At 41.3% G+C, this 14,281-nt stretch overlaps 1 protein-coding gene across 1 annotated transcript; it reads left to right on the top strand.

Annotated features, from left to right (window-relative positions):
* The first annotated feature begins 825 nt into the window (after positions 1 to 825).
* Positions 826 to 13,694, top strand: LOC119971222 (tubulin beta-3 chain). Its single transcript, XM_038806473.1, has 4 exons — positions 826 to 983; positions 5,249 to 5,357; positions 6,457 to 6,567; positions 12,318 to 13,694. Exons 1-4 carry the CDS (start codon positions 927 to 929, stop codon positions 13,391 to 13,393), a joined length of 1,353 nt encoding a protein of 450 aa, XP_038662401.1. The 5' UTR covers positions 826 to 926; the 3' UTR covers positions 13,394 to 13,694.
* Positions 13,695 to 14,281: the final 587 nt, after the last annotated feature.

The raw sequence follows: 14,281 nt of genomic DNA, 5'->3' as shown, positions 1-14,281 counted from the left end.
GTTAGCTCAGGGCTAGACAGCTGGTTTGTGATGGTTTAAACAAGGCCAGCAGCGTGGGTTCAATTCCAGTTTACCCAAACTGGAGTGTGGTACTGGAATGTGGCAACTAGGGGCTTTTCACAGTAACTCCATACTTGTGACAATAAAAGGTTTTTATTATTATATATCCAGTGGGGCAGCATGGGTGGCGCAGTGGTTAGCACTGCAGCATCACGGCGCCGAGGTCCCAGGTTCGATCCCAGCTCTGGGTCACTGCCCGTGTGGAGTTTGCACATTCTCCCCGTGTCTGCGTGGGTTTCACTCCCACAACCCAAAGATGTGCAATGTAGGTGGATTGGCCATGCTAAACTGCCCCTTAATTGGAAAAAAAATCTGAATTTATTTTTAAAATCAGATATCCAGCACCCATTTTGCTTTGGTGTCTGCATTTCCATTGTTTTTTTTCCAGAAACTGTTTCCAGTAATGCATTACAGGCGTCTTTTTTTAAAAAAATATCCAACGGGTCGCAGAATTTTGCAACCCTGGTATTTTCTGACAAATTTTGTCACAGAGGTCTGCTTTGAGTGGATGGTGAATTCGCAGTTGGCCATCCTGCCTTTCGCTTTGCCCTTTCGCTTGCAACATGGCGAACACAATCGCCTGGGCAGCAGCATCTGCAGCAGGGGCGATGCATTGGGTGGGCGGCCATCCTGGCGTTGCAGGGGATGGGTGCAGCGGTCCTCAGATCCTGATTGGCTGCCGAGCCTGGCCTCCCGGGCCACTGACGTAATCCCCGCCTGGAATCCCGCCCGGCTTGGCGGCACTGATCAGCTGGTGCGCCGGGCTGTATAAAAGCGCAGACAGCACCGTGCCCCCGCCTTCCTTCACCAGCCAGGAGCGGCAGCTGACACCGAGCCACACACTCGAGAGGCAAAGCAGCGAGAGGATGAGAGAGATTGTCCACATCCAGGCTGGCCAATGTGGCAACCAGATCGGTGCCAAGGTAAATTTCAGTCGCTATCCAAGCATTTGTGTGACTCTGACCAGTGGTCCTGTGGATGGAGTGTGCCTGGGCAGAAAAGCTGAAGAAAAAAATGGACTTAAATGTTTATAGATTATTTTGTGAAATAAAAGCCAGGATTCAATAAGGTGCCTTGTTCGCGATAAATAAAGGGCATTGTTCCATATATATATATATATATAAGCTTCTGATTCAGTGTTGGAATTGTGCGATGCCATTCCTTCTATTCAGTCACTAAATGGAGGTGATTTGTAATTCCATTTCCAGTCATTGTCTTATGGTTAAAACCTCGTCGTTCTTTTGTCACATTTTCAGTTCATCTGTGGAAGGTTTGCTGTGGAATGAGCGCCTGTGTTGGGCAGCTTTGCACCGAGATGTGTGTGTGGGAGGGGAGGAGGGGGGCGCTGCAGGCAGCCACGCCCCGGCACTGCAGATACCAGGGGAGAAAGGGATTAGCCCAGCTCTGCCGCACCGTCCACAACACCACCCCGAGCAAACCCTGGGTCGGGCCGAAAGCACCCCTCCTGTCCCCGATTCCAGAACAAGGAGACAAAAGAGCCTCCCCCTGCGAGAGTGGGCATCTGAAGTGAAAACAGTCGGAATATTCGGCGTGGGTCATTGTCATCTCCCGTCTCCATCCACGTCGAGGACATGTTAACATATCTTTTCAAAATAATTCCCAAGGAAATTCTTAACGATAGCATTCGGTCGAAGGGGTAATGTACAAAATTGTTCCCATTCGGTCGAAGGACAATACCGCTGGGGCAATGCACAACATTGTTTCAATTTAAACATTGTCACTCTGTGCAAACCCCACCCCCGCTTTGTGCATTTAAATTGCGGCTAACCAGACCGGGCAGCTCTAATCTGTTGGAAGGAGAATCTCTCCTGTCTCCGTTAGTCAAATCCAACCAGTCTGTGCAAAACAGGGAATCAGAATAAACACGAGAGAGAGGAGTTTGAAATGTGAATGGAGGCTGAACTCATGCGCCCAGGAAAATCACATTGCATCGATGGTCACGTTAGACGGTCTGGGCTCTTTGTTCCAGTGTTGAATGGTTATTGGGATTGGTTAAATATGGCACCGAGGTTATTGCCAACATAACGCACGTGGCTAGACTACGAATGAAGGCAGAGATGGGGGGGGGAGGGGGTGAAAATATTGGATCAGTCTTAAATATAGCATCTGTCGACTGGTCCAATCCGCAGGGACTGGGACATGGTTATTTGTATTTAAATCCCTTTCTGGGTATCGGCAGAGTGACAGTCTCAGACGATTACGTGAGTGGGATCACAATGCCCAGGGCTTCTTCACCAGCCACGCCATTAAGAAGAATTGGGGGTTAAACACGGGCGTGGCAGGTTTTGATGCATCCAGGGCTACTTACTGCCTTTAAACCGTGGCATCGCCCCGTCAAAGCGTTATTTTCCATCTTTGCAGCCAAGTAAAATCTTTCTGATGATTATCATTTAGAGCGAGTGGAATTAGATCTTTCTCAACCAAAATGGGTCAAACAAAGCCAGAGGACAGTCTTTCTAAACCTCTGGTGAGATTGGACGAACAAATCGATACAATGATTTTTGTCAGAATTTAAAAAATGGATAGTTACATCCTCCTGCACTTCCCTCAACTTCCAAAATTTATTTTACAAATAAAATATACACATGCCATGTCATTGTGGCTGCTGTTCCAAACAGTGTATGTGGATAGACTGTGACGTCTGGCCTATTAAATTGCAGTATAGCACAATGAATCAGTATAAATGTCATTTTAAATAAATAATAAAATGTTAAATGCAGAATTGAAAGGAAAATTTGCAAAATTGAAAATGTGAAATAACAACCAAAAATGCAAAATAGGGGACTCATATCTCAAATAACAGAACTAATAGGTTAACATCCGGATTGTAATTCTTGGGTTCAGATAGACTTTCCAAATGTAAAGTTTTGTTCCGTTTTTTGTGATCATGCAACTGCATCGGGTATTCACATGTTAGGTATTCACATGCCAGTTGTTAAGGGGGGCAGTGACACAGTGGTATTATCACTGGACTAGGAATCCAGAGTCATGATCCAGGAACTCAGGTTTGAATCCCATCATGCCAGATATTGAATTCAATGAAAATCTGGAATTAAATGTCTAAAGGTGACCTTGAACCCATTTTCATAAAAACCCATCTGGTTCACTGAGGGAAATGAGTCATCCTTATCTCGTGTGGCCTACATGTGACTCCAGATCCAGAGCAATGTGGTTGACTCTTAAATGCCCTCAGAATGGGCAATAAATGAAGGAATAAATAAAAGTTACAATCTATTATTTTGGGTCAAATCTCTCCTGTCCTTAATACCCATGTGTGATTATTCATTTCTGAAATCAGACATGACAATAAGCTCCGGGAATCTGGTCCAAGTTGGATCATGTTGCAGGAAGCCGTGTATGGTGGGCTCAGGCCTACTAGGTACTGGATCCACATCAACTTCCAGCCAGCAGAAAGAGGAGGCTTTTGTCTGGTCAGTTTAGCTAGATTTGTTGCTTGATGAACAATGTACTTTAATCTATATCATTGCTATATATTCCCTTTAGAAAGCATGTAATATATGCCAGAATTTTATCAGACAAAGTCATTTTAAAGCTGCACCTGATACCTTTTAGAAAGATTAAATATGAATATGTTAAATATTCAGAGGCATATGGGTTTGAGCTAAATGATAGAATTGGGAGAAAATAGAGTGTACCCAATTTACTTTCTGGAAGGTGGAAGAAAGAAATTAAATTGGCCAGTCATACCAGCTGGTGCTGAAAAGTAGGTGAGCTTATGATGAATGAGACAGTGGGAAATTCAGATTTATTGGACAGCTGAGGGCTTCTACTCAATTAACTATACCCCCAGGAGATGCAGAATGACATTAAAGCTACTTTGTGCACTCAAGCAACCAAATCAATCTCAACAGATTTGTTGGGGTTAAAATATACCATATGATAATCCTGGCACTTTCAGTACCATGGTCAGCTGCTGGAGGAAACATAAGGACCTCTTGCAGATCAAATTTAAACACTTTGCAAAGAATGATCCCTTTTTTAGAAAATGTGTAAAATAACAATGCAGGTGAAACTGTATACATTGCTGCACTGTTTTTCCTTGGGAAAAGAATAGCTTCACATGCATGAAAAACCCAGAAAATACAATTCATTTGGTAGCTGTTAATAATGATAAAGTTACTGGGCCCTCTTTTATAGGGTGGGTGTTAGCAATTAGTCTGCATGTAGCTTTTAAAATACAATAATGAAGTAATTCTGCTAATGGATATACAATTGCTCCCTTTGACTTTTGAGTTTGTAATCATGCTACTGATTTTATTGTGAAGGAGAAACGTTTCTATTACTTTTATTGAAATTGTACTAGTTTTTAAAAAACATATTTTGAGAATGTCACAGGTTTCCAATACAATTTAATATTAGATATTTTATCGATTTTCCAAGTCAATTATGTTTAGAAAATATATTTAGTTTGCAAAGAAAATAGTAGAAGCAACCTGGCACAAGCAGCAAATGCGATTGATATGTAAAATACGTTATCCACTGAAAATGTTCTGTTTCGTTTTGAACCTGAACACATAAATCATAGTGTGAAACGCAATGTAATTTGTTTTTACTCGCTGTCCCCTCCCCTGCTATTTCTGATGATATGATAATTACTACCTGCCAGCAGACAGATACTTTCTTCAGGCAATCATCAGCACTAGAGACCAAGAGTACTTTAGATCTTTTTAATCCATAAAAACAATTTTTTTTGTTTCTTTGGAAATCAGGTGCCAGCTTTATTTGGGGATAGAGGGGGGAAAAAAGATTTTGGTATTCCAATTGAGATCAAAATGAATTGCAGGAATCCTTTTGCAGCTTGGCTGGGGCAAAGCAAAAATGTAATTTTTATGAAATGAAAGACTTGATCACATTAAAATAGTCATAAGTAGGGACATAGAGCCAAACAAAAAGAGTTAGATCTCCTATATATTTGCCTGGGTTGAAGCCAGCATGAGTGGTGCACTGTGCTATTGACCAATGAAAATAATTGACCTGCATCCATCATTTTGTCACATTAGAATTATTAAACACACACTGAAATCCATACTTTGATTAGATCAGTTATTTTCCCTTTCTTCCATATATATTCACACTGCATCTGGCTTAATGGTAATTAATGTGGCTAGAATCTTGTATTTCTTTATCTTCCTCCTTTTCTTCTCAGTTTTGGGAAGTCATCAGTGATGAGCATGGAATTGACCCCAGTGGAAATTATGTGGGTGACTCAGACCTGCAGCTGGAGAGAATCAGTGTCTACTACAATGAAGCATCTTGTAAGTAATGCAGAGCTACATAATGTCAAGGTTCATTGGGAACTGTGTGATGTCAAAGGGAAACTACAATTTGAATGAAGTACCTTAAATAATAAAGTGCGATATTTTTGGTCCAAACACTTAATTGAATTTTAAATAATAAAGTGCATGAAATAGCAAAATGTTTTAAAATATATTTAATTCCAAACACCCTCAAAACACATCCACATAGCGCCAACAAAACATATTCCATGCAGTTTGATCAATTTTTCTCCCTTTTAATCCCCAACACCCCCCACCCTCCCTGCGACAAACAAATCCTCAAACATGGACAGAAACAACCTCCACCATATTACAAACCCCTCCTCCAACCCCCTGAGGGAAAACTTAATTTCCTCCAACCTGAGGAACTCATAAGTCCCCCAACCACGCTGTGACTCCCAGTGACACTGCCGACTTTCAATGTAAGAGAATCCGTCGCTGGGCAATCAGAGTCGTGAAGGTCGCAACATCCTCTCCGGCACCTCCCCAACCCCAAAAATCACCACCATAGGGTCTGATGTCAGCTTCATCCCCACAATCCCCTACAGACTTGTGAACAGCACCTTCCAGAAGCTGTCCAATTTTGTGCACCTCCAAAACACGCGAGAGTGGATGAAATATCAAAATTATGCAAAAATCCATTTCTGAGTGAATGTAGATCCTAAAAGATCCTCAGTAAAAGTTAACTTTTGTTTCCCCATGACAAAATTTTAAAGCATTTGAAGCAGAAGCTTGACACTGTCTAATCACTACACCTTGATTTAATTTGTTAAAATCTGTCTAATGTCCTTGGCTATTCCTCTCAGTTTCTCAATAATAAAAAAAGCTACTATCTCACATTTGGCCCAAACATAGCAGTTGTACTCTTACAACATCCCACACATGGAATAGCATTTTGGGTTGTTATAACAGGATATTCTCTTGGGAGAGAATAGGGATAGTGCCTGGGCTATACGGGTGAAAGCTTTCTGATGTGGGAATGTATACATTTGGAATAACTCCTTAATTGTACTCAATTTCCCCGACACAAAAGATAAAAAACAGATTTACTGACTGTCTGATTTTGTTCTCTTTGCAGCTCTTAAATATGTACCCAGAGCCATTTTAGTGGATCTGGAACCTGGCACAATGGACAGTGTCCGATCAGGCCCCTTTGGACATCTTTTCAGACCAGACAATTTTATCTTTGGTATGTAATAGCCACAAACCAGGAAAAATGGGAAACGATAAAACTAATATTTTCCAAAATTACTGACAGTTAAATAATTTTGATTGCACACTTGGTGTTAGAAATCAGCCTTTATTGTCCTGCATGCCAGATGGAAAACCAGGGCAGACATGACCCATCTCTCCAAGGTTGTCTGAAATATGCTCAACATCATATTGGCCTGGGAGGATTTTCAAGCATCTAGACGTTACACAAAAAGGAAATTATGCCCCTTGCTAATGAGAGGCTTAGCACCAGTTTCAGATCACCTCAGATAATTTGAACTCCCCGGGGAACAGGCATTGAACCTTATCAGCTCAGGTTTTCAGGGTTGGGATTCCCTCCTGAAAGGTTGTTTAATGAAAACAAAGATTGTGGAGCCAGGTGAGTAAAAAGAGCTCCTCCTGGCTTCACAGCACTCCTGAGAGTTGTGATTGCCCTGCCCTGCCCCACCCTGGCAATTATTCGCCAGCTGTTGTTGGTGAGATAAGCAGACAGAAATTTGTGCTCTGCAATGAGTAATTTGCCGTTGGAAATTATTGAACCTAAGTTATTGAAATGAAGTAGGATGGCCCAGTTTTGGGCTAGCCTGTAACCTTGCTGTTGGGGGAATGCGCCGTTTGAACAGTGCTGTCAATGGGTGAAAAGATTAGTCTGGACAAATTTCTACCCACTTTTATGTCTACTATTTTTCATTATAATTTCCTCTGTCCGCATATATATTGTGCAGTTATGGGTCTCTTGGTAGCAACCTACCAACGCCAGCTCAATTGTCACATTGTTTCTTTTGTCTGAGGACATCCCCACTCCGCCCCACCACCATCACCACATCCCCACCCAACACACTATGGTGAATGAATCTTGAATTTAATTTGAAGGATTAATGTGATCTTCACATCATTTTGAAAACATTTTTAAAAAGAAATTTAATGCCCAATTATTTATCCAATTAAGCAGCAATTTGTCATGGCCAATCCACCTACCCTGCACATCTCGCACCAGCCTCCCCGAACAGGCGCCGGAATGTGGCAACTAGGGGCTTTTCACAGTAACTTCATTGAAGCTTACTCGTGACAATAAGCGATTTTCATTTCATTTCATCTTTGGGTTGTGAGGGTGAGATCCACGCAGACACAGGGAGAATGTGCAAACTCCACACGGACTGAGACCCGGGGCCGAAATTGAACTCGGGTCCTCAGGGCCTGAGGCAGCAGTGCTAACCACTGTGCCGCCCATCTTTACATAATTTACATACATTCAGGAACTCTGCTTCAATTTTTATATTAGGATTTTGTCTACCAAATGTTACATTCATGGTTTATCCATCTCTGGCTCATTCCCAGCCACTGGAACACCAGTCCCATTCAAGCTATTGTTGCTCTCCATGTCAACCATAGCATTCTGACACAGAAATAGTCTATCACACTGCAACCTGTTGTTGCCTATTCTCAATGTCTGGTACATTTGGGCCTCAAACCTGAGCTTTCACCTAAAATTTTGCTGGTTTGCACCTCAGTTCAAATATTCGCAGCCTGTTCAGGCTATGACCCCTATTTTCCTTTCTCTTCATCTTCCTCATCCTTGGCCCATTCAGATGTAACTCCCTAAGTGCAATGACATGACAAATTGATTATTAATATTGTTACAATCCCAGTTGATGTTCTAACTGGATGGGAAAATTCCAGAATGGAACCCTGGCTCAAAAGACCATGGGTGGGATTCTGTGGTCCGCTAGCTGTGTTTTCCAGCGCCACACGCTCCTGCCGGCAGCGGGATTCTCCATTCCCACAGCTGGCCAATGGGTTTCCCATTGTCGCCACCCCATGCCATCGGAAAAGTGTGGGCATAGGTGCGCTGCTGGCGGAATGGACGATCTCACCAATGAAAAATGCCACTGCATAACTTTCACTTTTCTTCATAAAACGTGGAGGAACAGAGACACGGGACCACTAATTAATTTTAACAACAAGGAAAAAAAATTATTAAACATGAAAGAATTGTATTATGGTACAGTACACCTTTACTTCTCCCCCTTAGCTTAAAATATGCACACTGATTTTAAGAATTACACTGATTACTAAATATATCTTAAGGTACAGCAGTATCAGTAACACAACATCCTTTAAACGCACAAGATGGCTGTGGTCAAATACACTCTTTACTCTGAACCTCCAAGTAAATGTCAGTGGATTTCTCCTCCGAATTCCTCCAGACGATTGTCATGTGAAAGTTTTCAAACTCCACTCCCAGATATAAAACACACTTCAAAATCTTATTTCAAAACAGTGTTTTCCATCAGCAGTTTGCATTAAAAATCCATTTTCAGGTTTTCCAACTATACTGTCAAACAAGACTTCAGCTCCACTTTTAACAAGGATCCCAGTACCAGATTTTCCACTTCTCCTTTCAGGTTTCCTTTCCTTTAACTACTTTTACACAAACTCTTAGATCCAACCACCGGTTTCCATAGTTATTTCAACTCACTTTCCACAGGTTGCAGTACAATCTGACAGAACTGAAAATCACCAGATATCTTTCTGGCATCTCAGCCTTCTTCTCAGCTCTATCTGTATTTACTGAACAGTTCTTTGTTCTAGTATGTCTTGGAAACCTCTATTCATTTCTATAGTTTCCTTAACATTCTGTTCCTCAGATCTCTGAACTTATTTTCTTAAACATTACTCAACAGAATGGCTTTTCGTCCAGCAAAGCTGAGAGTGATGATCTCTCTCTTGCCTTCAAAACCAACTGCTTCTATCAGAGCTATGAGAGCTGCTTTCTCTCTCACTACCTATCTCCAACCACAATCAAATTAGCTAAATTAAAACTTAAAAGCTTCTCAACCTTTCAAGGCCCCAAGTTGCTAAGCAACGCCCACCTATCTCTGCTAGACTACTTTTCACACATAGCTCTCTCTAAACTCAATCGAAACACAGTTAGAACTTAACCAACCCCCACACATACAAACACCTTTGTCCAGCATGAATCTAACTATGGGCTTTACCCTTCCAGGTACAGAAACATTAAATGAAACCAATTTAAAACTATACCCCAATACAAATATAAATCCCTTAAAACACTCTTGTTTTCCTGACAATATATTAAAAATGTTTTGGGCAGCACGGTGGCGCAGGGGCTAGCACTGCTGCCTCACAGCGCCGAGGTCCCAGATTCGATCCTGGCCATGGGCCACTATCCGTGTGGAGTTTGTACATTTTCCCCGTGTTTGCATGGGATTTGCCCCCACAATCCAAACATGTGCAGGGTAGGTGGATTGGCCACACTAAATTGCCCCTTAATCGGAAAAAAAAATTGGGTACTCCAAATTTATTTATTTTTTAAAAATGTTGGGCGGGATTCTCTGCCCCGCTACACCCATTTTCCGGTGCGGCGCACCGGCAATGGGCCAAAGGGATTTTCCATTGTGGGCACCCCCATGCTGTCAGGAAATCCATGGGCGTGAGTCTGCTGCCACCGACTGTTGTGCCTCTGTGTCCCTTTGTCACTTATATACTTCTATAAATGTAGATGCAGCTATCTTTAATGGAAACTGCCTATATTGGTCAATCTGAAATTACATTCTCTCAGTCGGAAATATGCTGCACCAACATGATTGGTGAGTTGAAAACACAGAATGATATATTTCCGTAGACAATTTCCCATTATAAATATAGGTGTGGGAACTTAACATAGAGGAAAAAAAAGACCTAACCTATGATTTTAAAATCAGAACCTAATTATATCTGGCTACATATATTTCTTGTCCAGCAATTGGAACATGCATAGGCCAAATTAATTCCTCAAGCCTCTTCATCCAACAAGAGCATAGCTAATTTGTGATCTAACTCCACATACTTGCCGTTGCTCCATAGTCCCTTAATACCTTTGTTTAACAAAAGATCAATCAATCTCAGTTTTAAAATTGATAATTAACCTAGCATTCAATGCCATTTACAGAAAAGATTCCTAAACTACCAAATTCCTTTTGTGTTTCCTGTTTCACTCTAATTTTTAGACTCTTCCGCGAGATTTAGTCTCCCCAATCAGTGGAAATAATTTCTCTCCCTCTATGCAATCAGATCCCCTTAATATCTTCAATTTAGATCATATAACATCTTAACCTTCCAGGGAATTCAGCCCTAGTTTGTAAACTTACCCTATAATTTAACCCTTGGCATCCAAGTATCACTTTGGGTAGGCTTGTGCTTTGCTCCCTCCAATCTTTCCTAAGGATACTTAGAGGTCAGCAAAGTAGTCCAGATGTGATCTAACCAGGCTCGTTTAGCTGAAACATGATTTCCACCCACAGGTATTCTAGTTCTCTAGATATAAAGGCTAGAATTCCATTAGTCTTTGTGATTATTTTCCATACCTGCTTATGACAATGTAATGATCTATTTCCCTGGAAACCCCACATCTCTTTGGACCCCACTGTTTCTAGCTTTTCACTATCCTTTTTAGGTCACCTGACCTAACGCATTGTTTAATGTAGTCAACGCCATTTGATTTTGACTTCCCATGTGCAACACCACAAGAGATTGACCACCTTGCAGATCTTACTGTATATACTCATGTAAGTCGGATTTCTAAGACTACATTTTCAGCCAAAATGTACGGGGTCGACTGTTACACGAATAACAGTTTCAAAGGGTTTAAATCCATTCTCTCCCCATCATCTTGCTATCAGAGTTGCCAGGGCGAAGAATGTTCTTGCCGCTCCCGCCCACAAAAGGAGCAAAAAGTATTTTTATTACTGATTTTTTAATTATAAATAATAAATAACCTCCATGGGGTCAGACATTAGATTGTGTACAGTAAATTCATTCTACCATTCTTTCTTGACATTGTTACCATTTTATTATGGTATTAGAGGGTGGGATTTGTGGGAAGGCTGTCCACACCAGTCAGGACGCAGCCTTGACATTGGGTACTGATGTGCGCAGACATAAGAAGCTGAAAGCCATCTTCACTGATTTGCTACTCTATGATTTTCCATCAATGAGTAGGTTCGCTACTCTATGATTTTCCAAGAATGACTAGGTGTGCACTAGCCAGTTTGACTTCAGCAGTGAGCGGGAACAAAGAGTTTGGATTTTTTGGCAAAAAAATCAGGTCAACATATACATGCGGTCTGTGAAAAATTAGTTACTTTTGCCAAAATTAGGGGTCGACATTTACATGAGCGAGACTATTACAGGAGAGTATACAATAATTCCATTTTGCTGTTGCAATTCACCTTGAGTAACATGCATTTTAAAATTTGAAGTGTATTTAAAACATTTATAAAATTCTGATTTGGGAAAAATAACATTGATTGAAGGAATCATCAGGGTAGAAGAAATAAGACCGTAAGACATAGGAGCAGAATTAGGCCATTCGGACCAACGAGTCTGCTCCGCCATTCAATCATGGCTGATATGTTTCTCATTCTCCTGTCGTATCCCCATAACCCCTGATCCCCTTATTAATCAAGATGGGGTACTAACTTTGATAGTCTCCTCATTGATCACTGACAGTAGCTACATTTTGTTGTCTATGTACTGATACTAAATATAATCACCAGAGTGAGAAATCAAATTAAATGTTTTCTGTACTAAGATGTTTATCTTAGAAGAAATCCATTCCAGAATATTCCACAAGTGGCTATTTAATTTCATATTTACACCTTGCATGTTCACTGTTACTCGTCTGTTTAATGTTTATGAATATGTTTGACATCCTTTTAATCACAGGACAAAGTGGAGCCGGAAACAACTGGGCAAAGGGTCACTACACAGAAGGTGCAGAGCTGGTCGACTCAGTCCTTGATGTAGTGAGGAAGGAATGTGAAAATTGTGACTGTCTGCAAGGCTTTCAGCTTACTCACTCCCTGGGCGGAGGCACAGGGTCTGGCATGGGAACCCTGCTTATTAGCAAAGTCCGGGAGGAATACCCTGACAGAATCATGAACACTTTCAGTGTTGTTCCTTCTCCAAAAGTTTCTGACACAGTGGTAGAACCATACAATGCCACCCTCTCCATCCATCAACTTGTAGAAAACACAGACGAAACCTACTGTATAGATAATGAAGCTCTCTACGATATCTGCTTCAGGACCCTCAAACTGGCAACACCCACCTATGGAGACCTTAACCACTTGGTATCTGCTACCATGAGTGGGGTCACCACTTCGCTGAGGTTTCCTGGGCAGCTTAATGCCGATCTGAGGAAGCTTGCGGTGAATATGGTACCTTTCCCACGCCTTCACTTCTTTATGCCAGGATTTGCTCCACTCACAGCCCGAGGAAGCCAACAGTACAGGGCGTTGACTGTTCCAGAACTTACCCAACAGATGTTTGATGCCAAAAATATGATGGCTGCTTGTGATCCTCGGCATGGTAGGTACCTGACAGTAGCCACTGTCTTCAGAGGCAAGATGTCCATGAAGGAAGTCGATGAGCAAATGCTGGCTATCCAGAGCAAGAACAGCAGTTACTTTGTGGAATGGATCCCCAACAATGTTAAAGTGGCTGTTTGTGATATCCCACCCCGTGGACTTAAGATGTCCTCCACGTTCATTGGAAACAGTACTGCTATCCAGGAGCTTTTCAAGCGTATCTCTGAGCAGTTCACAGCCATGTTCCGCAGGAAGGCATTCTTGCACTGGTACACTGGTGAGGGTATGGACGAGATGGAGTTTACTGAAGCAGAGAGTAACATGAATGACCTGGTGTCTGAATACCAACAGTACCAAGATGCCACAGCAGAAGAAGAAGGAGAGATGTATGAGGATGATGAGGAAGAATCTGAAGCACAGGGTCCAAAATGAAAGTTGAATCACTCATCACCCACTGAGATGATTTGAAAACACAGTTTATCTTCGATCTTCTCTTCCCATGCTTTTACTTGTCTTTACTACGAGTTAGCTCAGTCCTAGATTTCTTGCTTCTGGTAGCCTTACCTTGTTATCCTCTTTACACTCAGTACTGGTCAGCAACCAATTCTTTATAAGTTCTAGATATTGAAAACTCCCAATTTTATTCTCATAACATGAATTCCTGATATTTTATTTTTTACTGTTCTGCCAACTTATTTTTTGAATATTTAATAAATTATTGCTGTGAAACATTTTCTGATGTTGACATTTTATGGAATACTTTTGATTTAAAGAATTTTCCAAATTATTTAGGATCCAAAAAAAACGTGTTTAAAGCCTGGCTGAAAATCTCTGCTGCATCACTGTTGTGTTTATCTCTTAAAATCAGTATTCTGCTGCTAAAGAATGATACCCGCACGTACATGAACATTATTAGGGCCAACTCAAGCCTCCCAGGAGCTTACTGTAGGCTCCACATTAACATTACCGTAAGGTTTCAATACTTTGATGAAGTTTGAAGCTTTATTGTCTAGTTTCCTGCATTCTCTACTTATTCCACTTTCTTTCTTCAGTTGCTGCTTCTAAACCTTAAATTTTCATCCTCTGTCCAACTGTAATCTAATCTCATGGCCATGATTGTCTACAGTCTTGCTTTGCTTTGTAATTGACTTTGTACGGTTTGCATTATGTAACTTACCTTGTAAACAGTTCTTTCTCAAAACCCCCTCTTCAAATCTATTATTGTAACCTCCCTTCAACTGTAATCTAATCTCATGGCCATGATTGTCTACAGTCTTGCTTTGCTTTGTAATTGACTATTTGTATGGTTTGCATTATGTA

The sequence above is a fragment of the Scyliorhinus canicula genome, chromosome 9 (assembly GCF_902713615.1).
Source record: "Scyliorhinus canicula chromosome 9, sScyCan1.1, whole genome shotgun sequence".
Lineage (NCBI taxonomy): Eukaryota > Metazoa > Chordata > Chondrichthyes > Carcharhiniformes > Scyliorhinidae > Scyliorhinus > Scyliorhinus canicula.
This window is presented reverse-complemented; position numbering and strand designations above follow the sequence as displayed.

Excerpts from the sequence above, each read along its gene's own strand:
- LOC119971222 (XM_038806473.1), top strand. The coding sequence starts at position 927 with ATGAGAGAGATTGTCCACATCCAGGCTGGCCAATGTGGCAACCAGATC. Across the intron at positions 5,358-6,456 it reads CTACTACAATGAAGCATCTT|CTCTTAAATATGTACCCAGA; the intron begins GTAAGTAATGCA and ends TTCTCTTTGCAG. Across the intron at positions 6,568-12,317 it reads ACCAGACAATTTTATCTTTG|GACAAAGTGGAGCCGGAAAC; the intron begins GTATGTAATAGC and ends TTTTAATCACAG.